This window comes from Rattus rattus, chromosome 9 (assembly GCF_011064425.1).
Source record: "Rattus rattus isolate New Zealand chromosome 9, Rrattus_CSIRO_v1, whole genome shotgun sequence".
NCBI classification, from domain to species: Eukaryota; Metazoa; Chordata; class Mammalia; order Rodentia; family Muridae; genus Rattus; species Rattus rattus.
The window spans coordinates 56,935,777-56,957,985 of record NC_046162.1 but is presented as its reverse complement, the minus strand read 5'-3'; the positions used below and the strand labels follow the sequence as shown (position 1 = coordinate 56,957,985).

Genomic DNA, 22,209 nt, shown 5'->3' with positions numbered 1-22,209 from the left:
GGGTGGTTAGTGTCGTTGTTGTTGTCGTTATTGCTGTTGTTGCTGTTGTTGTTGTTGTTGTTGTTGTTAGTGCATGCAGGCGGTGTTTGCCTGCGTGTGTACCGTGTGTGTCTGGTGTCTGAGGAGCTCAGAAGAGGGACTCGGGCTACTTGGAACTGGAGTTACAGATGGTTGTGAACTGCCAGGTGGGTGCTAGGAATTGAACCCAGGTCCTTTGGAAGAACAGCCAGTTACTCTGAACCACTGAGCCATTTTTCCAGCCCCTGGTGGTTGTTGTTGTTTTAATTGATTATTAATTTTTGAGACAGAGTCTCACCAGGTTGTTGAAGCTTGCCTGGAACTCAGTGTGTGTCCTAGGCTGGCCTTGAGTTCTCAGTGACCCCTGCCCCCTGACACCACATCCCCAGTTCTGGGGTACAGGCACCCTCAGCTTGGGCATTTTGAACCCTGCGTCCACATCTGCTTTGTTTGTTGCACGTCTACCCCTTTGATCTTTATGAATTCAGACTGCTTTTAATTTCCGCAAATCCTTTGGGGATTGAACTAAAACTTGGTGAGCAGCTCCTAGATGGCCAGGCCTTCAGCTGAGTCCCCTGCAGGACCCTGCAGGATCCCTTACAGCTCAGGAGGTGGAGGCTTGGAGAGGGACTGGGTGAGACCAGGGCTACACAGGGTGGAGACTGAGCCCCAGGCTCTGAGACCCTTCTTTACCAAGTGTGCCAACCCCTCCATCTAGAGCCCCACTTGGTGAGAACCTTTCCGTGGTCCTAGATTAGAATCTGAAATTTGAATTGTTTGGGGACACATAGGGGACAGGATAGGGCTGCAGTTCCACTCTCAGGCCCTTAAGCTTAACGTGTGTACCTTTGGGGCAGGGACTGGTTCAGATGTTGCCTAAGTGCTCAGCTGTGTGAGCTCAGACCTTTGCATTTCCAGAAATCGAGGCTGACCTGGGGCTAAGGTAGTGAGGAATGGCATCCCAGAGAGGCAGAACCTTATTAGGGCAGTGATGGGAAGGGGGAGGTCTCCAGCAGCCCCGCGGCATCTTTGGGGTTCGGCTCTGCGGTGACTGGTGACTGATGATGACCAGCCTTATGGATTTAGAAAAGGCAGCCTCTTCAGCTTGCGGGTGCTGCCTGGGGTAGAGTGATCATTCCGCCCCAAACTTGCTGGTAGGCAGGGATCCACCAGTAAGAGGTGCCTGCTGCTCTTATTTTGCATGGCCCCGCCTCTCATTTTCACAGCTCAGCCCTGTCAAGCAGAAGCCGTTTCTGCCCCCTGGGCTCTCACCTCATTTCAAGCCCGGTGCAGTTTGTTCCGTGGGGTGGGGTGGGGGCGGGGGGCTGCGACCCGGCTGGCAGCCTGGCTGCACTATTCATAGCTCCGGGGCAGGCGTACTTCGCATATTTGTCGCTCCTCACGTCTGGCTGGACCATCCCGCTCTGCCTTCCCCGTCCCCTCCTCCCTTCTGTTCTCTCATCTTATCCTTTCCGCTTATCTCAGCTGCCTTCTTGTAGCCTGTGCACGCAAGCACGCTAAAGCCCGACAGCTGGTGTCTCTTTGGGCTGGGCCTAGAGGAAGAAACTGATAGTTAGGGTGCATGAGTTGAGGTGGCCAAGAGCTAGGCTTGGCATGCCATAGGTGACTGCCACAGGAAGAAGCATCTGGCCGGGATATGACACACAGCAGGACCTGGGCCTACCCTTCAGCTGCCAGGCTGACGTGTGAGGTGGGGAGACCAGTCAGGAGTCATGGGAAGGAGACAGGACTGGAGAATATAGGCGAGTACTTGTGTCTAGCATGTTTGAAAACGTGAGGAGGGCTTGTAGCTGGAACACGGAATGTGGGGCTAAGGCATGGCTACATGAAAGCAGATTCCTGTCTATCCCTGTGTGCCCCGCCCCCTTACTTCTTGACGCCAAAGCTCCCACCAAAAAAGGACAAAAAAACTGAAGTATGGGTGCGGTAGCACAAACCTGTATTCCCAGCACTTGAGAGCTGGAGACACGAGGATCAGAAGTTTAAAGTCTGGGGTTGGGGATTTAGCTCAGTGGTAGAGCGCTTGCCTAGCAAGCGGAGGCCCTGGGTTCGGTCCCCAGCTCTGAAAAAAAAAAAGAAAAAAAAAAAAAAAAAAGAAGTTTAAAGTCATCCTTGGCTAACCTGAGCTACGTGGCACCCTGTCTCAAAACAAACAAGAAAGAGTTGAAGTAGTCTCTGTACCCGGTGGGCCCACAGAGGGAGGGGGGGACACCCCAGGGATGAAAGCATTGCTGGCTCCTCACCCCCAAGTTCAGAAGCTGATGCCCACCTGGGCCACACCGTCCCTTCAAAGCAGACACAGTCCTGGCCTCCCAGGTTAAAATCGCCTCATAAACATACATGCCCCAGGAGGGTGCCCAGAGACCTGGCATTGGTTGGGCACCAGGACAGTATGTGTGTGAAGTGACTTTAAACAAATCTTTTTTATCGAGGTGCACACCTTTAATCCCAGCACTCAGGAGGCAGAGGCAGGCAGAGTTTGAGGCCAGCCTGGTCTGTAGAGGGAGTTCCGGGACACATAAGATCAGTTCTCTTCTTCTGTCGTGTGGGTCCTGGGGCTCCTTAGTCCAAGCAGTCAGTGCTGAGCACCTGGAGCTGGTGTGCTGGCAGACATTAGTGCTAGACGCTCCAGGGTGGGTGGGGGTGGGTGGGGTAAGGGTTGGGGAAGCAGGAGGGCTTGAAGGCAACAGAATATTCCAGCATGCTGCAGTGGCCCAGAGGCTGGACAGGAGCACGGTGCTCACGGGAACTGGAGGAGGCCAGAGGCCGGGGTGACGAGAGCACAGGGAAGGGGGTGCGGGGTGTGGAGGCCAGCAGTGTGTCCTCCAGGGCCTGGAGACCAAAATATTATCAGCCTAGACTGACCTCCCAGAGGGAAACCAAGCAGCGCAGAGTGGGTGTGGATGGGAAGTGGGCTGGGTCCCTGGCCTTTGGGTGGCAGGGTCCACCCTGATGGTGGGCAGGAGGCCGGGTGGATGACACCTCCCACCTGTCCGTTTCTGAATGCCTTCCTGAAAACTTTGCTCAGCAAGTGTGCACTTGACTGGTGACCTTAATGCTGCTTAGAAAAGGGTCATTGTGAATGCCTGGGGAATGTTCCTTCCTGAGCGCTGAGATTCGTGTAGATCTTTCTCCCAGCCTCTGTCCCCCTCCCCTCAGCGGTCCATGGGTGAGCACAGAATTCCCTTTCCAGTCATGGCTGGGTAAGGGAGCAGGGGATGGGTGGCACCTCACAGCTCACAGGCACTGTGTGTACAGAGGGCCTGCCGGCTACTTCTTTATACATTTATTTTTATTTTATGTGCATTGGTGTTATGACTGTGTGAGGGTGTCTGATTCCCTGGAATAGGAGTTACAGACAGTTTTGAGCTGTCATTTGGGTGCTGGGAATTGAACCTGGGCCCTCTGAAAGAGCACCCAGTTGCTCTTAACCTCTGAGCCATCTCTCCAGTCCTCTGCTTCTTTCTCTTTCTTTCCTCCTCCTCTTCTTCCTCTTCCTCCTTCCTTCCTCTCCACCTCTTTCTTCTTTGTTTGTTTGAGACATGGTCTCTCTATGTAGTCCTGGCTGTCCTGGAATTAGCTGTGTAGATCAGGCTGGCCTTGAACTCAGAGATCTAAGGCCTCTGCCTCCTGAGTGCTGGGATTAAAGGTATGTGCTACTACCTCCTGTCCCTGTCATCTACTTCTGCTGTGCCTGAGATTCCATGTCTGAGGAGAGAGCTGGGTTGACTGACTGAGGACGAGGGTCTGGACATGAGATGTCTTCCGTCCCAACCTAGAAGCCCTTCCAACTCCTTCATAGTCAGAAGTATAGTGGAGGGCATTTGGCCTCCTAAAGCTGCATATCTCCTCACTTCCTAGGATTGCCTCTGACACAGCACAGGCTAAACGAGGGAGGGAGAGGTTCTGCTCAGAGGCAGGGCAAGCCAGCATACAGGGGCATGGAGAGGTAGTAGCATCAGCAGGTTGGGCAGGGCTAAGGTGAGGGGGTGGGGTGGTTTCAGAGGTGAGGCTGAGAGCTTTCCTTGAGCAGAGAACCCTATGTGCCCTGGGGGAGATGTTAGGAGTCTGCTGAAACCTGCCCTCTGAGGGAATGTGGTCTCAACTGGACTGGAGCTGAGCTCTCCCTCTCCTCTCCCCTCAAGGAAACCAGTGAGTGCACCTGTTGTCTCTGCCCAGGTGCCAGGTGGTAAGACAACAGGAAGAACTGGGGGGGCGGTGACTCACACTGAGTTTGCAGTCTGTCTCAAACGAGCTGGCCAGTGATGGGATGGGTGTGAAGATTTTGAAGAGGAGTTACTGCAGGAAGCTCCTGGTTCAAGAATGACTGGTGTCTCCCAATGTCTTCAGGAGAGGGAATTGAGGCTCCTTGGTACTGTGGGACCAAACGGAGGCCTCAAGGCTCAAGACACTGAAGACTTTGATCTGTCTTGCAGGAGACCTTTCTCCTGTAAGTGATTGGGGGTGGGGTTATGCATCATTCATTGGAGCTGAGAGTCCTGGAGAATGCAGGGGGTATGTTCCGTGTGTGTGTGTGTGTGTGTGTGTGTGTGTGTGTGTGTCCCAGGAATGACACCTTGTCCCTTTCATTTCCAAATGAGATGACCTGAAGTGGCATCCATGAGCCAGCAGGGTGCGCTGCTGGCTGTGACAGTGACAAACTGCGTCCGCCAGTGTGTAGTCAAAATCCTTGGAGCATGAAAACAGGTATGAGCCTTCGTGGACACACCCTTGTGTGTGTGTTACAGGTGGTTGTAGGCTCACTGGAGTTTAACACAGACTACGCGTGCTCTGTGAGGCCAGATTTCAAACAGGAGTCCCACACTAAGTCAGAAAAGTCTTCCACAGTCCCACCACCCCTGCATGGGCAGGGCTGGGGAGAGTGGCCATTGTTCAGTTTCTAAGGGATGGTATTCTGTCAAGATCAGGGACTTTCTGTGTCTGTCAGGGCCCCTGGCAGCCCAGACACTCCCCCGTATGGGACTCTCTAGGACCCCAAAGGGGATAAAAGCAGCTCTGAGACAATGCAGACTGGAGCCGGGGTCCTTCAGGACCAGGACTATTCAGGCCCTGGGGATACCCAGGGTAGGAGCCTTCCAGGTTGGGTCTCTGCAGCATTCTAGGCCCCCTGCTCCTGATGCAAGGGTAATTCACAGCAGCTGCTATTAACACCCCGCCCCGCGTTTTATTTCTGACTTTGCCAATTCTTACAATTTTGATAAATTCATATAAAATGTATGAGCCATATGGCCAGCACCGAGGAGCCAAGGCAGGAGGCTCCTCACAAGTTCCGTGCCAGCCCGAGCTACAGTGAATCTCAGGCCAGCCAGGCCTACAGAAATTAGCATCTAAAACATTTTAAAAGATTTTTAAAAATCATGTCTAGGGCTAGAGAGATTGCTCAATGGTTAAGAGCCCTGGCTGCTCTTCCAGAGGTCCTGAGTTCAATTCCCAGCAACCACAGCCATTTGTAAAGGGATCTGATGCGTCTGAAGACAGTGACAATGCACTTACATATAATAAATAAATCATTAAAAAGTCATGTCTGTGTGTCTATGTGGGGGTATGTACATGTACAAGTGAGTGTAGGTGCCCGTGGAGGCTAGAGGTGTCCATTCTGACTGGAGTTGGGGTTACAGACAGTTGTGAGCCACCTGATATAGGTGCTGGGAACCAAGCTTGGGCCTTCTGGAAGAGCAGTGAGCATTCTTTTTTTTTTTTTTTTTTTTTTTTTGGTTTTTTTTCAGAGCTGGGGACCGAACCCAGGGCCTTGCGCTTCCTAGGTAAGCGCTCTACCACTGAGCTAAGTCCCCAGCCCCAAGCAGTGAGCATTCTTAACTGCTGATCTGGCTCTCCAGCGTCTCATGAAGCCATTTTTAGTGTTGGCATTAGTGTTTTCTGCATCGACCGTCACTGCTGTCTTGCTCAAACTGCAGCTCCATGATCATCCAAGCAGGAAACCTCTAGTCATTCTTCTCCAGTCCCAGGCAGCCTCCTTCCTTCCTTCCTTCCTTCTTTATTCCTCCCTTTCTTTTTTTAAATATCTAGAGACAGGCTTTCTCTGAGTAGCCCTGGCTGTCCTGGAACTTGCTTCCTATGCCAACCTGGCCTTGAACTCAAGAGAGATTTTCCTGCCTCTGCCTCCTGAGTGCTTGAATTAGAGGTGTGAGTCACCACTGCCTGGCCTCTCTGTTTTATTTTATGAGACTAAGTCTTGCTGTGTAGCCCTGATTGGCCTGGAATTCACAGTGTACGCCAGGCTGGCTTTGAATTCAGAGGTCTGCTTGCCTGTGCACCTCAGGTGTCACGTACCATTTGTGCCCGACCTGGAATACTTTTGTGAACCTGTGTTTTCTGTGCTTTCAGGTGTATGCTCAGAAGAGGAACTGTTGCATCATATAGTAATTCTATATTGAATTTTTTTATTAATCATTTTATTCATTTACATTTCAATGATCTCCCCCTTCCCGGTTACCTCTCCACAAACCCCCCACTACATTGAATTTTTTATGTATTTCTTTATATACGAACACTCTATTTGCATGACAGAAGTAGACATCAGACAAAAGAAGGCATCAGGTCCCATTACAGATGGTTGTGAGCCGCCATGTAGTTGCTGGGCATTGAACTCGGGACCTCTATAAGATCGCCAGTGCTCTTAACCTAGGCCTTGTTTTTTGATACAGGGTCTCTCATTTTTCTGGAGTCCAATAGTAGGTTAGGGTTGGCTGGTCAGTGAACCATAGAGGGGCCATTTGTTTCTGCCTTCTCCAGGCACTGGGATGGCATCGAGATTACACACACACAGCCGCACCTGGATCTTTTTTTTTTTTTTTTTTTTTTGGACTTGGGGACCGACCCCGGGGCCTTGCGTTTCTAGGCAAGCTCTTCCCCCTTTTAAATCCCCAACCCCTTTTTTTTTTTTTTTTTAATTTTTTTTATTTTTTTTAACTTGCTTGGGCTTGAACTTGAGTCCTTGTGCTTGCAAGAAAGACCCTTTACAGACTGAACTGTCACTGCGGCCTAGCAGTTTCTAAAAGCCTGCTCTGAACAAAGGCACTCTAGGGCAAATCCACTTCTGAAGAGCAGTAGCCTTCATCTTTAAGAGCTGTCTGTCCAAAGGGAGAGGCTGCAGTGGTACCGGGAGACAGCTTCTTCCTCCTGTCTCTAGAGACAGATAGATGGAGGACAGTATTCCAGAGACCCCAGCATGCTATGGGGCAGCAAGCCCTTACTCTAAGGGAGCTGCTAGAAGGAGAGGACGCTCAGAAGGCCTAAGACAGCCAGGGGTGTCTGGGTGGAGTGGATCAGGTGGAGGGACTGTGGTGGGCCCTGACCCACACTGGCTGTGTTTGCCTTGGCAATAGCCTGGGTGTTTACTTTGTGGCTGACTGCAAGCCCAGTCTCTTCTGCAAGTGCTCATTTCCCACTGTGAGCAAAGACTGTCTTTGGGCCCCTCCCCCTTCTTGTCACAGCCCCCCTGCTGGGCTCTCCCATGCCAGCCTGGCAGGTTCCTCCTCAACTGGGAGCAGCTTCCAGTTGGGGTTTCATGGTGTCCATTCCCAGGGGGCTGAGAGGCCAGGTCTGTGGGCCTCCTTTCCCCTGTGAGGGATGGAGTATGTCTCAGCCCATAAGAGCCTCGGGTCAGCTGTGGGAGGGGCCCTGGTGCCAAGTTCTGCATGTGCCATGTCCCTGTGCCTTGAGCAAACCTGGCTGTGTAGCTATGTGTCTGTATCTTAAACAGCGTGCATTTTCAAGCTCCTACTGTGCGCTCTGGGTCCATGCTGAGACTTTTGTTTCTTGGTCTTTTTTTGAAATGGTCACGCTGTGTAGTCCTGGCTGGCCCAGAATTCGTTTTATAGATCAGGCTATCCTCTAACTGTCTTGCTGTTTCCTCAGGTGAGAGTACACACAGGTACTATCACACCCAGCTAAGACTTTCTTTTGTTGATTTAATTCTCCCAACAGCCTTTGGGGGAAAGTGTCTATCCACTTTCATTTTACGTGCTGACTCCCGACTGGGATTGTTCCTTCCCCTCCTGGACAGGTGACGGTTGGATGCCAGGCATGGAAGTGCTCCTCCGTCCCCTGCCCCAGCCTCCTTCTTCCTTGACTATGACCCACTTTGAGAGGGGCAGGGATGGTGTCACAGACCACCCCAACCCTGGACACAGTGGCCTGAGAAGGAGGGCACAGGTCAGGAAGACCCTTTGAATCACCGGGCGCCAGCTGCCTAGAGCAGCACAGGGTCCCGTGCTCCTGGCTGCAGGTGGTGTGTCAGTGGAGGGGCTGGGAGCTTCAGCTTGTCTGGCCGGCTTGTCAACTGTGCCTGTTAGGGCATGTCAGGAGGGGCCTCTGCTCCATCGAAGCTGGGAACTGGGCTGTGAATGGGGCTAAAGGGTGGAGGAGGCCCAGGAGACACTGCCCTGGAGGGAGGAGACTGGGCCAGGGGGCAGGCCTTGTCTGTCACATGCTCCCATGGCTACCTTAGCCCTAACTCTGGATTTGTCACCGTGTGTGAGGTTGTGGGTAGCTATGGGTCTGTGTTTGATGGCGTGAGAGACTAGCTGGGTAATTCTCGGGGTGGGGTGGGGGGACTCTTGTTGGTCACCTGTGGTTTGGGACCTAAGGTCTCGGAGGAGGTGCTGAGCAAGCAGAGGAAGGAAGAGCGGGCGGGGCTGACCTTGAGCCGTGTGACTCTGGCTTCCTGAGCTCCGCTATGCTATCAGCTTCCCTCCTTCTGTCCCTGACCCTCGGGCTCCGGGCAGCTCTCCTCCCTGCCCCCGGTTCCTGGTGACTTTGCAGGCTTCTATTTCTCTACTTTCAATCCTCCTCTCCTGGAGGGCTAACCTGGGAGCCCGTTACCCATTACTGCTCTTCTTAGAAGCCCAGGCCCGTGACAGCATGTCAGGAGTCCCCTTTGTGTGTGAGGTCCACCTGACCAGTGTCAATGACAGAAGCTGGCTGGGCCTGAGTCTGGAGCTGGGGGACCCTGGAGGCAGTCCTGACAGAAGGGCCCTGCTGGCAGGGACTGTGTTGCCTTAGATTTCCAAGGGGTCTCACCTGGCCCATGGTACCACTCCACGTGTGGTAGTTGAATGGATAACCCAGAAGGTAATGCAGAGGGATCTGGGGGTGGGGGTGGGGGTGGAGTCAGGCCCTGGGGTACAGTCCTGGTGTCCCAAGAGTGAGGGCTTCTCTTTCTCCATCCTTGACTTTAAAGGGGATGGGTTGGGGGGGTGGGTGGAGGTATGAATGGTGGCTGGCACATGCTTTTCTTTCCAGCACACAGGAGGCAGAGTCAGGTGGATCTCTGAATACAAGGCCAGCCTAGTCTACAAAATGTGTTAGTTCCAAGACCCCCCTCCCAACCCCCAAAACAAAGGAGAACAGGGGATGGAAAGACGCCGCAGTGATTCAGAGTGCATAGTGTCTAGCAAGAGGACTTGAGTTTGATTCCCAGAATTCTTGCGGGTGGCTTACAATTGTCTATAACTTCAGCTCCAACGGAGCTGATGCCCTCTTCTGTCTTCCTGTGTCATCTGTACTCATGTGCATGTGAACATGCATGTGTGCGACACACACACACACACGCGCGCGCATGCACACACACACATTAAAAATAATAAAAATAGCCTCCTCCCTTCCTCTCTCTCTCCCTCCCCCTCCCTCTCTTTCTACCGTTTTCTGCCCCTATTACCCTCTTTACTCCCCTCCCTATATCCTGAATAAACTTTTCTTTACTATACAAAAAAAAATAAAATAAAATAAAAATAATAAAAATAAATCCTTTTCCAAGTGGGAGCCAGGTATGGTGATACACAGCTGTAATTCCAGTACTTTGAAAGGTGGAGGCAGGAGTTCAAAGTCATCCTCAGCCTCACAGAGAGAGACTTTTTTTTTTTTTTTTTTTTAAAGATTTATTTATTTATTATATATAAGTACACTGTAGCTGTTTTCAGATACACCAGAAGAGGGCATTAGATCTCTTTACAGATGGTTGTGAGCCACCATGTGGTTGCTGGGAATTGAACTCATGACCTCTGGAAGAGCAGTCGGGTGCTCTTAACCGCTGAGCCATCTCTCCAGCCCACAGAGAGAGACTTTAAGGCCAGCCTTGAAATCATGTCTCTAAACAAACAAATACATTCATACTAAGAGCCCTCTCTGATTGTACATGCCTGTAATCTCAACACTCAGGAGGCTGAGGCTGAGGCAGAGGAGTTACTGTGAGTTCAAGGCCAGCCTAGGTTGTAAACAGAGTTCAGTGTCACCAGCGTCACATAGTAAGATCCTGCCTCTGCTCCCCACCAGCGTCCCAGAAAGGCCCTGGTGGATATCCAGTGCTTAGGGAACGGTCACAAGTACCAGTACTTTTTAGAATTCTGGGCGTCCTTTCTTAGGGGTTCAGTTGTGAGCAGGGACCCTTAGGAAGGTAAGTACCAGCTGTCCACCCGGGGGCGGGAGGGGCTGGCCAGCGGGTGATTCCGCAGTGGGGAGGAAGCAGCAGGCAGGGTGTGGGGGAGGACACTGCGCAGGAAGGCTTGGAATAGAAATCTCAGCAACGCCTGGTATTTCCCAGGCTTGCCCCTCCCCCTCAGGCTCTGGGGCCCACCCCACATTCCTTTCCCAGAGGAAACTGGAGGGAGCAAGCTCCCCAGACCCAGAAGATCATTTCAAGCTGTGGCCTCCCTTTGAGGCCCTACTGTGTATGCTACACAGGCCCTCCCCCACTTGTCTTCCCTCTCTCTGAGTTTCTGCTGAGGCAGCCTTCTTCAAATCTGCCCAGTTAAAAGACAGAAAGTGGACATTGGAGATTCTGGTCTTCTTCAACGTCTCTGTAGGCCTGAACGTAATGTCACATGCCTCTGCCCACCCTTACAGCACCCAGACACCTCCATGTCTCATCAGACACGCAATCATGGTCAGCCATGAGAGGTCTAAAGATAAGACCTGGGCTTGTATCAAGATAAAAAGGCAGTTGGGGGCTGGGGAGATGTCTCTCAGGGAAAGGTGCTAGCTATACAAGTTCAATGCCTGGGTTCAACCCTCAGAACCTATGTAGAAGCCACAAGGCAGAATGCAAAGAGGTTTTCCTTTGACCTTGTAGGAAGTGGCATGTGTACCCTCACGCACATATACACATAAATACTTAAGGAGGAGGAAAAGGGGGAGGAGGAGGAGGAGGAGAAGGAGGAGGAGGAAGTGGTGCCTGACATAGTGGCAGAGGCAGGCAGATCTCTCTGAGTTTCAGGGCTATCTTGGTCTATGCCTCAAGTTTCAGGACAGCCACAGCTACATAAGGCGGCCGTTAGGCAGTTGGGAGGACTTAGTGGGGGCCTGATGAGGGAGCCAAGGACATCCCTGTGCCTGTGCATTCTACTTTGGGCCCCAGAGTCCACATGGCTCAGGACATCTTGGTGGGATGGCCACCTGGTCTCTGATCTGGTGTTTGGGAGGCTCTGACAAGGAGGGGCAGAGTAGGAGGTGGTCAGATCCAGAAGTTTGGTTTTCTAGTTTTCCAGCCGCTGGGAGAAATGTAGACTCGGTTTCACTGTCCCTGGCTGCCCCGGCTGTCCCTGACTGGTCCTTTCCTGCTCTCCCCAGTCCTGACTCAGCTCATGGCAGTCTCAGCTCTTCCCGTTGGGCTTCCGCAGGGTGGAGGTGGGGGTCCAGCTCCTGCATGGGCCCCACAAGCAGCAAACAGGAAACAGGAGAACAAAACCGCTCCCTGGCTGACTCTGTCCCCACCACCCTGGGCCTCACCCCCACCCTTCCTCCTCTGTTGTTCCTTCGCTCCATCCTGCCCACCCACTTATACTTGTATTCCTTTCTGGATCTAGTACCTCTCACATAGGTCACCTTCCTGGGGAGTGAAGGCAGGGGCTTTGCCAGTGTTCCCAACCAGCCCAGCCTTGTGGCTCTCCCTCTCAGATGGGCTCTGTTTGTGTCCCCTTCTGCTGAGTATTTCCTCCTTGGTGCCTAAACTTTTCTAAATGCCTCCATGAACTCAGGGTAGGATGACAGTGGAGAACACACAGCCTGGGGCTATTGCTAGTCCTGCTTCTACTTGGGGAAAGGATGGGGCCCTGAGAGCCAGAAAAGGGGGGTGGGGTGGGTAATGTCTAGAGTCAACCAGCACCCATCTCATTGCCATTATGGTGTGGAGGGAGTGGTCAGCTTGGAGCCTCCTGTTGCTTGGTGATGCCAGGGTTCCTGGAAGTTTCGTGGGGAAGAGGAATGGACTGGAGGTCCTCTGGGAGGCTGGAGTGGGGTCACTTTGATACACCTCATGCTCTCGTTCTGGGTGGGCAGTGTGTACCACCTGAAGAGCACAGAGTCCTGAGGCACGCATGTGCTGTGCAGTGTGTGATTGTCACCATCCCGCTTGTATGTGGTCAAGTGGGCATCTGGGGCCGGGGGTGTCTGTAAAGGACTGGGATACTTTAAATGGCCGTGTTTGCATATATGCTTCATGGAGAGGGATGAATGGGAGAATATCCATAGATGTGAGCAATGAGATCCACACTGAGGGACTGTCTGCGAAGGGTCTGTGGGGGACAGATGATGGTCATGTATGTGAGGCACAGAGCTAGAACATGTTTCTGCAGGAGTGTAAAGTTAATGGGCCCCATAGTGTGATCGGTCGACAGAATGAGTCCCTGTGTTTGTATGGTGTCGTCGGTGTGTGCTGTGCCTGAGCAGGGACCGCTCAAAGCCTCTGTCGTGGGGCGGAGGGTGGGCTGGCGCGGCGCAGGGGCCGCCCCGGAGGGGGAGGTGTCTGTCCCAACGACTTGTAGGCTTGTCCCTGCCCGGTTCCAGCGGGCGCCTTCACCCGGGCGGCGCGGGAGGCGCGGCCCCGCTCCAGCCGTCCTGCCGCTGTCCGCGCGGGCTGGCCGCCCCCTCGGGGCCTCTGGGCCGCGGGCCCGCGGCTCTGGGGGCGGGCTGGGACCCCTGGGCCCCTGCCTGCCGCGGGGGGGTCCGAGAACCCCCTGCTGGGCGCCGAGCCGCGGAGCCCCGAACCTCACGTCCCGCTCCGGAAGCCAGGCCCGGTGCGCGCTGCGGCCGCGACGGTGGCCGCGCTCGGGGGTCCCCTCAAGCTGCGCTGGTGGGCAGTGCCGTGTGGCGCGTGGAGCGCGCGGGCGTCGGGGGCTGGCGCTGGGAGCGCGCCGTCGGCGTGGACTGCAGCGCCCCAGAGCCGCGCTGTCTCTGGCTGACCTGTCTGAGCCACAGCGACCGCCGCGCGCCCGGGCTGCGTCCGGCCAGGGTGAGTAACAGCCTTGGAGCCGAGCAGGAGCTGGACGTCAGGGGCTGTGGGCGATCCGGTTACCCACTTTCGAGTTGACAACGTCTGGCATTCCCAGACGGACATCCTTGCAGTTGGGGAGTGTGTGAGGAGGTTGAGAATCAGGGTGAGGTTGTCAGCGTTTGTGTAGGAGCTTTCCCAGGGTTGCTAGATGGAACTTCGAATCTGGGTAGTGGCACCTGTGGGCTCAGCTCTCCTGGTTTACAGGCAGTGGAAGGACAGTTTGGAAGCTAGGAGTCGCTGGCATAGATGGGAATCCTGGAATAAGGGGGCTGACAGAGACACAGTGAGAGCTAGGCATAGGGTTTACTAATCCAAGCATTGGGCGCCACTCTGGTCTATCTTCTTTCCTATCAACAGGGACCTGGACAGGGAGGCACTAAGGGTTTCCTAGTTAGTGGTCAGAGGAAGTTGAGGTGACAAAATGACCCCCAGCAGGCCATCGGTGATTCCCAAGGCAGGCAGTGACCGGGCTGGGGGCAGTGTTTCTGATGTTAGGGATCTGCCGAGCTGGTAGGCGTGAGTCACAGTGGGCACCATGCCCAGCCTCAATACTGTGTTTTCTGCAATGACCTCTTTATGCTGGGGTGGGTTGGGGGGTGGAGATCAGTACTGATGTGGCCAGTCCGTCGAAGGCCCACTTCTGCCTGGTGTGTTCCCTGGGCTGTTGGCCCTTCTTGAACAACAGTTGGTGTTTCTGGATGTCTCTTTGTTTTCAAACACGAGGTTGAGCCTGTTTGCAAAGAGATTTCAGCCAGGAGGGTTTAATCAGCATTGCCTGCGGCCCCTCTCTGTACCCTGGCTGGGTGTCTGGGTCAGGGAGATAGAGTCGGGGGAGCTGAGCTGTATTTCTTGGTCTTCCACGTTCTCAGTGCTGGATCTCTCTGTTTCTGTACCTCCTACCTCTCCCCACTCCAAGAGGAGAGCTAGACTAAGTGTTGTCCCAGGTCAGATGGGAGGAGCCGAAACTTGCATATAGGGTAACTGGAAGGGTTGAGGCTAGGTCTGAAAGAACTTCCCACAGGGAGGCAACCAGCTCTGACTGGGTCTGTGGAGTCTTCTCTTCTGGAAGGCTGTAGCAGGGGGTTTACTAATTGGAAGGGCTGGGTGACCGGACCTGGAAGGAGAAGGACAGAGGAAGTGGAGAGACAGAGACAAGTAAGAAAGGGGGAGTTGCTGTGCTCCGAGGAGGAGAGACTGTGGGAGGATGGCATAGCCACTGTCCTGGATTACAAGCAGGTCCCCTCAGGGAGTGGCACCCCCAGGCAGCTGGCAGCTCTCAGCAGGATGTGTGTGCAGGGAGAGGGGAGGGGAACATGTGGGGACCTGTCCCAGCCGCTTCTCATCACTGGGGCAGCTGGTGGCTTAAACCTTAATCCAGGACACCAGCAAAACAATGGGCCCTGCAAACACCCTCAGCTCTGAGCCTGGGTGGGAGTGGGAAGGAGGGCAGCCCATGATAGATGGGGAGGACCCACGAGATCGTCTTTCCTGGTAGTGGAAATAGGAAATTGGGGAGGGGTGTGCTCAGATCTCAAGGAATTTCCAGTGAATGTTCTCAGAGATTCTTGGACCCCATGTATGTGGAGCTCATGGACGAGGACAGGGTGTGACCACAAGAGAATGGAGCTGAGAGGACACCACTGGGTCCCTGTCCCTGCCAAGGACCAGGAGTAGCCTAAGTCTCCATGCTTGGGCCCTTCTGCAGAAGGACAAGCTAACCCTTACATGCTTTCAGCCTATGTGGACTATCTCCTTTCCTGGAGCCTATGTGGAATATCTCCTTTTCTGGAGCCTCATTCAGAGTTTTGTGTCCGCCACCTGTTTCTGTTCTCTGAAACTATAGTCAGCAAACCTATTACTTCTCTCTCATTTTTCTTTTATTTATTGAGATTTTGGGGTCTGCATTCTCCCCTAAGCCTACAGGATGGTGATAAAGCCTCCTGGTCGTGCACCCTTGCGTGCTGTGCACCCTTGCGTGCTGTGCACCCTTGCGTGCTGTGCACCCTTGCATGCTGTGCACCTTTGCATGCTGTGCACCTTTGCGTGCTGTGCACCCTTGCATGCTGTGCACCCTTGCGTGCTGTACACCCTTGCATGCTGTGCACCCTTGCGTGCTGTGCACCTTTGCGTGCTGTGCACCTTTGCATGCTGTGCACCTTTGCATGCTGTGCACCTTTGCATGCTGTGCACCTTTGCATGCTGTGCACCCTTGCATGCGCGCCCTCCATTGAGTAGGTGAGCAGGGGTGGACAGCTTCTCAGATGGGCCTCTCAGCATCCCAGTGCCTTCAGGTGTTTGTGAGCTGTCTTCAGCTAGCAGGAGGCAGCTTTCCTGTACAGTGAGAGCTCCTTCCAGCCCAGGTCTGACGACCCTTCCACTGTCCGTACCAGCTCCCGGGTCTCTCCTCTGCTCCTCAGGTCCCTGCCAAGGCCAAGGAGGAGCAAGGGTGGAGGCTTGTGGAAGGAGTCGGTGGGAGCTTCTGGCTTCCTGAGGGCTTTGGGTCAGAGGCAAGTGCTAGCCCAGGCTGCCCAGTGGCTGTGAGGACTTGAGGCTTTGTGGGAGACGACTCGCTTTCCCACAGCTTGTCCCCTGGACACACATCTTTTCTATCAGCCTCACTGCATGCAAGGTATCTCATACTTGTTACTGGCTGTTCATTTCAGAGTCCAGACATTCAAGCAGTCTTCTCTGTCATCTCTTGCCTCCCGCTCCAGATAATGGTCCCCTCACTTCTTTGGATAGCTTGCCATGTCGTCTAGGGGAATCCCAAGCATCCCAGCGGGTTGGACAGAAGGCAGTATCTCTCATCTGCCTCTCTGGTGAACCAGCCTGGCCTTTGGGCTGAGCTTTGCAGCCTCAGCAAATCCCTTTAGTGGCCCAGTGTCCATTTGGGGCTCTCGATCCCATGCTCCTGGAGGGTGCATTTGTGCCAGTGCAGAGACATGGCTCTGTGCTGTGCATGTGTGTATGCAAGACTGGTTATGTGCACTGTGCCTGGACCAGTGTGCCTGCCTGGTGTATACATGTGGTTCCGTGAGTCTGCCTGTGTGCACATCTGGTTTTTATTATTTATTATTTATTATTTATTATCTATTGATTGGTTGGTTTTTAGCCCAGGGTTTCTCTGTGTGGCCTTGGCTGTCCTGGAACTCACTCTATAAACCAGGTTAGCCTTGGACTCAGCAATCTGCCCACCTCTGCCTCCTGAGTGCTGGGATTAAGCCACCACCACCTGGTGTACATGTGCACATTTTATATGTGTGCCTGTGTTTGTGGTATGTTCTGTCTGAATAAGTTGTGAATGTCTTCATGTATGTCACTGTATGATGTGTAAGAGTTGTGTGTACAACTTCCTATGCAGAAAAGCTGTGTGTGCAGGGTCTGGGGCTTAGGACATGCATACATGCATACTGGCTCAATTTCCAAGGATGCAGAGGCGTTGTGAGGAGACTGAAGGAAAAACTCCGAGGAAAGAGGCTTTCTGCTTCGGGAATGAAAGAAGGCTGTGGTGAGGGGTCAGGAGCCAGAAGGGACCTGGCCTCCTGGCTATGGATGTTGGCAGGGACCTGGCCTCCTGGCTATGGATGTTGGCACTCCCTGTCAGGTTCTAGGCTCCTGGGCAGCTGGAGGCTCGTGGAGAGCCATGAGCATGGACCACACGATGTTCACTGACCTGTCTCCCTGTGCTCCTGCAGCTTCCACTGGGCTCTCGAGATGGGCGCTGTTCCGGGCGCCCCCTCCCCGGGCAGGGGCCGAGGACACTGCTGCTGCGCAAGAGTCTTCAGGATGGCTTTGGTTTCACCCTGCGCCACTTCATCGTGTACCCACCCGAGTCAGCCGTGCACTGCAGCCTGAAGGTAGGGCCAGCCCGCCAGCCTGGCCACTCTGTGAGGGAGCTTGAGGGGCGAGAGGCTAACTGCCAGAGGAGCCCCTCCAGGGGGCCAGCCTGGCTCTCCCCTGCTGCAGTCTGAGCGCTGTAAGGGGGGATGCAGTGCCGGCCGAGCCTGGGACACTTGCTCTGTGACTGTGGACAAACTCCTTACCTTCTCTGGGCTCTGGAAAGGGAATGGCCATCTTGAACAGGGCCTCCTGGACTTCCTTGGTCACTTGTGCATGGATTCTTGATCTGGTCTGCTCTTTCTGTGCCCAGGCTGAGGTGTCAGGGACCTCAGCTCATTCTGTAGGAAGAGTCCTGGGGGCGGGGTCCAGGGCCCCAGGATTTAGTCCTCACTCAGGCCCATGTTGCTGTAGATTGGCTCACAGGCCTCTCCTCCCTCTGTGACTTGGTTTATCTCCAGTCTATTTCTTGGATCCCCAAGAGCCTTTCTATACCTAACCCAGCTCCCGGAAGCAGGGCCCCAGAACCCCTCAGGCCAGCATAAGGTCATCAGCTGGAAAGAGAGGGTCCCTGAAACAAAGAGTGAGGAAGATGGGAGGAGGCCAGCAGCATTCTGGGCTCCCAGCCTCTCTTCCTGCAGAGGAGACAGATTTCTATCAGAGCGGATGAATTCCTCTCTCCTTCCCCTAGGGCTGGATCAGCCTGCCCTAACTGTGGGGGGATTCTTGCTTGGAGCACCTTGACCCTGCCACACAAAAAACATTAGGTTTCTCTGCTGTCTCTGTACTTGTGTGTGTGTGCGCGTGCGTGGTATGTACATGTCTGTCACATGCTTTGTGGCTTTCACATGTGTATGAATCTTTGACCCTGGGATCATCACTGTCATTGTCTGTGGCTATGCCTAACGTGAAAGTGAGGCCTAATAGTGTGGGTGGCATCAGATGACCAAGGATGCCAGCCTCTCACCCCTGGAGGCCTAGTCCCCCCTTTCCTTGTTTCTAGCTCCTGCCACCTTCTCTCAGACACTGGGAGAGCTCAGCGACAGAGCTGGGGTCGAGCATAGTGGGCTCTCCTCTTGGATCACTGGCTAACTCTGGGGAAGACAAGCCAGGGCTGCTCCCTCCCTTTCCAGAACCTGCCCTAGACTGGGAGAAGCTCTTGTCCCCAGGCCACAGAAGGCCAGAGTTCTCTGCCTGCAGCCTGTACAGAGATCTTAGCCGTCCAAATGTATCTGTCTGCCTCTGCCACCCGCTGTCTGTGCTGTCAGTTCAGATCAGTGGGCATGCACATCCCATGGGAAACTGGCCAGAGGCCCAGGCTTCAACAGCACCCACCTTGGCCTGGCTAGGATACCAGGGGGTTCTGAGTTTGGGCCCTGGTTCTGCTGCTGAGTCTCTGGACCAGATGACCCAGTAGGTCTGGTCAACTCTGAGATGCAGCACCTGCTGGCTTGGCCTGTTTCTGACCATCTTCTGCTTCTTCTCAAAGCCCATACCCCATGTACCCTCTTCCCTCACCGGGATGGACCCCTGGACTTCCTAGCAACTTTCCCTCACCCCTGTAGCTAGCTGCTAGAGTCCTGCCCCTTGCCTGACACCCACTTCTGCTTATCAGAGAACCTTTCCTGGCTCCTCTTCTTTCCTTTCAGACCAGAATGCTTTTAGTCTGATGCTTGTCGCTTGCTGGCGTCAGCTTAGCACATCCAGCCCTAAGTGTGCACCCCTCCCCTCTTGCTAATCGGGCCTCCCAGCCCATTCTCTGAGAGAGATAGCCCTGTTTACACTGGTCAGGTTGCTTATCTTTGTCTGCCTGGGCCCTCTGCTTGTGTTTTGGGGACCTCCTCCCTTGGCCTGCAGGCTCCCTAGAGGAAGAGGTCATGGATTTCTGGTAGGTTGGGTATTCTTGGAAACCTGGGGATATGTGTTACTGGGACACTTCTGTCTGGGGATGCCTCTGACAGCTCTCCTGTTTCTGCTGCAGTTGGCTAATTGGAAGGGGATAAGGATTGGAGGTGTGGCTCAGCAGGGCTATCCAGGTGCAGCATACGGCTGATGCGGCTGATGCGCTGAGGACTGAACAGTTGCCACACCCATCTCTCTGTTCCCTGCAGGAGGAAGAGAATGGAGGCCATGGAAGCCGAGGAGGCCAAGGAGGCCAAGGAGGAGGAAGAGGAGGAAGAGGAGCAGGAGGAAGAGGGGGAGGAGGAGGTAAGGGGGTGGAGCAGGGGCAGGGCTGGGCTTCAGTTTCTCTCCCGCACCCCAGTGGGCCCCACCCTTTTCTTGTCCCTGTCTAGCCTCTCTCCTCTCTATGCTCCTGCTAGCCTAGCTCCAGGCATCTCCTCCTCATTCTATGTTCTCCCTCCACATCTTCCCCTCTCTTGTCTTCCTATGGGCCTGTCCCTCCCACAGCCATCTGATACCGAGGACGCTGGGTGACACATACCCATCTGCTTCCACCCTCTCTCTGCTTTCTCCCAGGATGAAGTCAAGGCTAAGGGCTTGTGGATTAGGGCTGAGGTGTACTGAGCATGAGCTCTTACTATAGACGGAGAAAGGGAGGTCCTGGTAGGAATAGGGGGGCCCTAAATTATGTATTAAAAGCCTAACTCACCTTACTGTCACCTTTGCTATCCTAAGGGTCCACTGCCGGCTCTCAGACTCTGAGGTATTTAAAGCTGAACTCCCTGAGCAGGCAGCTTTCCTGCCCTGCCTCTGTCTGTGGGCAGCCATGGTGACGTGGCTCTCCTCAGTTCTCATGCCACTGAAGGAACTCACTGTCCTAGCACAGGTCCCAGTAAGGGAACCTTGTTGGCAAGTGATGGAGTTAGTATCCGTCCTGCGTCCTGCTTGGAATCTCTGACGCTGGAGAAGGAGGAAGGGTGGGGGACACAAGTGTTTTGGGTATCTCCTTGGTTCTGCGATCTGTCGTCTTCCATATATGTGAGGTCTCCCCAGCTGGCGTCCTCAGGGCTGGATAGGCGCATTATTTTCAAAAAAATATTTCATGATTGTTTGTGTCTGAGCGTATGTATGTATGTATGTGTGTATGTATGTATGTGTGTGTGTATGGTGCCATGTATATGTAGGGAGCCAGAGTGTTAGAACAGTGTGTCAGTCCCCTGGAATTAGAGTTGTGCGGCAGTTGTGAGCTACCACACGCGTGCTGGAGACCGAACCGAGGCCCTGTGCAGGAGACCCATCTCTCCAGCCCAGATAAGGGCTTCCTTTTAAACACGTGTGTGTGTGTGTGTGTGTGTACACGCGCGCGTGTGCGCACGCATGTGTGTGCCATGCAGAGTGTGTAGAGATCAGAGAATGACTCAGCAGAGCTAGTTCTCTCCTTCCACCTTTACGTGGCTTTCAGGGATTCAGTGCCCACCATGAGACTCACACCACTGATCCGTCTTGTCAGCTCTTAGGGTCCTCTTGGGTGCCACCCTTTCTGTTGTTGTCTTGTGTCTAAAGTCTGCCTGACTGAGAACTCTGAAAGGGCGTGAGCTGTGTATGTCCACATATCTGTGCAGTCTGGCTTCTAGCACAGGACGGAGACTCAGCTCACGGATTTGGGCAGCTCTTTGTGTGTCCTCCTCCTGTGTGGGCCTTTGTCTGGCAGTGGGCGTAGGTCCTGTGATGTGTGGGTCATTGCACGCCTGTGCCTGTGTGTGATCATCCTCTGAGTGTGTGTCCTCTGTGTGTGTAGCTGTGCATGGGTGTGACCTTCAGCCACCACCCCCAGCTAACCTGGCTGATGCCCACCAGGACTCTCTCCCCGGCACCGCCTGGAGCCCATGGATACCATCTTTGTGAAGAATGTGAAGGAGGGGGGCCCTGCCCACAGGGCAGGGCTTCGCACAGGTGAGCCTGTCTGTGACCCTATTTAACACTCCTCTGGGGCTCACATCCCTTTTAGTTGGGTTGGAATTCATGAACCCAGATACTGGGAAAGCTCCTCTCCTTTCACTTCCATTCATGCTCAGTACATGTGACCTCCTCCCTTGTCCCTAGGAGACCGGCTGGTGAAGGTGAATGGAGAGAGCGTCATTGGGAAGACATACTCCCAGGTCATAGGTCTGATCCAGAACAGGTGAGTGTCTGGCCGTTCTGCTTTCAAGGTAGCACTCAGGCACCCAGCCTCCCCTCCCCTCCAGCCTGGGCCCTGTGACCTGGTCCCGCTCCCCACGCTGTCCTGATGCCTTGCTTGATGTGTACTCTCTCCCCGTCCCTGTCTCTGCAGCGATGACACCCTGGAGCTCTCCATCATGCCCAAGGACGAGGACATCCTACAGCTGGTGAGTCCTTCTGTCTGCGTGGAGGGCCCTGTGGGAGAAAAGAAAGGAAATAGCGCTTATTGCTCAACTGGGGCTCCCAGGCCCATCCCTGGGCTGGGGCTGCTTCTTGCTTCACTCGAGGCCTCTCTGTGCTCAGGAGAGAGGAGGCGCTGGCCTCGGTAAGCAGGATTCCTGCCAGGGTATCTGAAAAGAGGGTGGCCCAGCGGGCCCTGCCAGCCTGGCACGTTCTTGTTTGCTCTGTGAGAGATGCCTGCTCTCTGCACCCCCTCCCCACATGGCTCTGGAGGTGTGTCCATAGATGCACACACCAAACACCACCCTTGGTACACGTCAGGACACTCGGCCCCGCACAGCCCTGTACTACTCAGCTCCACAGAAGACACAGAGCATTGCAGGACTCACAGAGCCTCTCCCTGTCTCTGCCGCCACAGTACCCATGTAACACACAGTAGGATCTCACAGCAGCACACAGTGGGACCTCACAGCAGGACCTCACAGTAGCCTCACTTGCACCTCTGTCTCGTAGCACAAACTCTGCACACATCTGGAGTCTGCTGCTGTGACGTAAGTACTCACTGGTATCTTGTCGCAACGCTGCCCACAAATGTCACAGCATGCTGCAGCCCTTCTCAAGCACCTACACTTCGTGATATCACAGGATCCCAAATTCATCTGTGCGAGATACAAGTTTGAAACCCATCACAACCAGTGTCTCAGCACACTGAGACCATAAAA

General features: G+C 54.1%; 1 protein-coding gene across 1 annotated transcript in view; it reads left to right on the top strand.

The window, feature by feature from the left end:
* The first annotated feature begins 20,910 nt into the window (after positions 1 to 20,910).
* Positions 20,911 to 22,209, top strand: part of Arhgap23 (Rho GTPase activating protein 23) — a 53,937-nt gene continuing 52,638 nt past the window's right edge. Inside the window, 3 exon segments of the mRNA XM_032911803.1 lie at positions 20,911 to 21,040; positions 21,191 to 21,269; positions 21,420 to 21,474. Of these exon segments, the coding sequence (XP_032767694.1) occupies positions 20,974 to 21,040; positions 21,191 to 21,269; positions 21,420 to 21,474 (201 nt within the window). The 5' untranslated portion in view covers positions 20,911 to 20,973.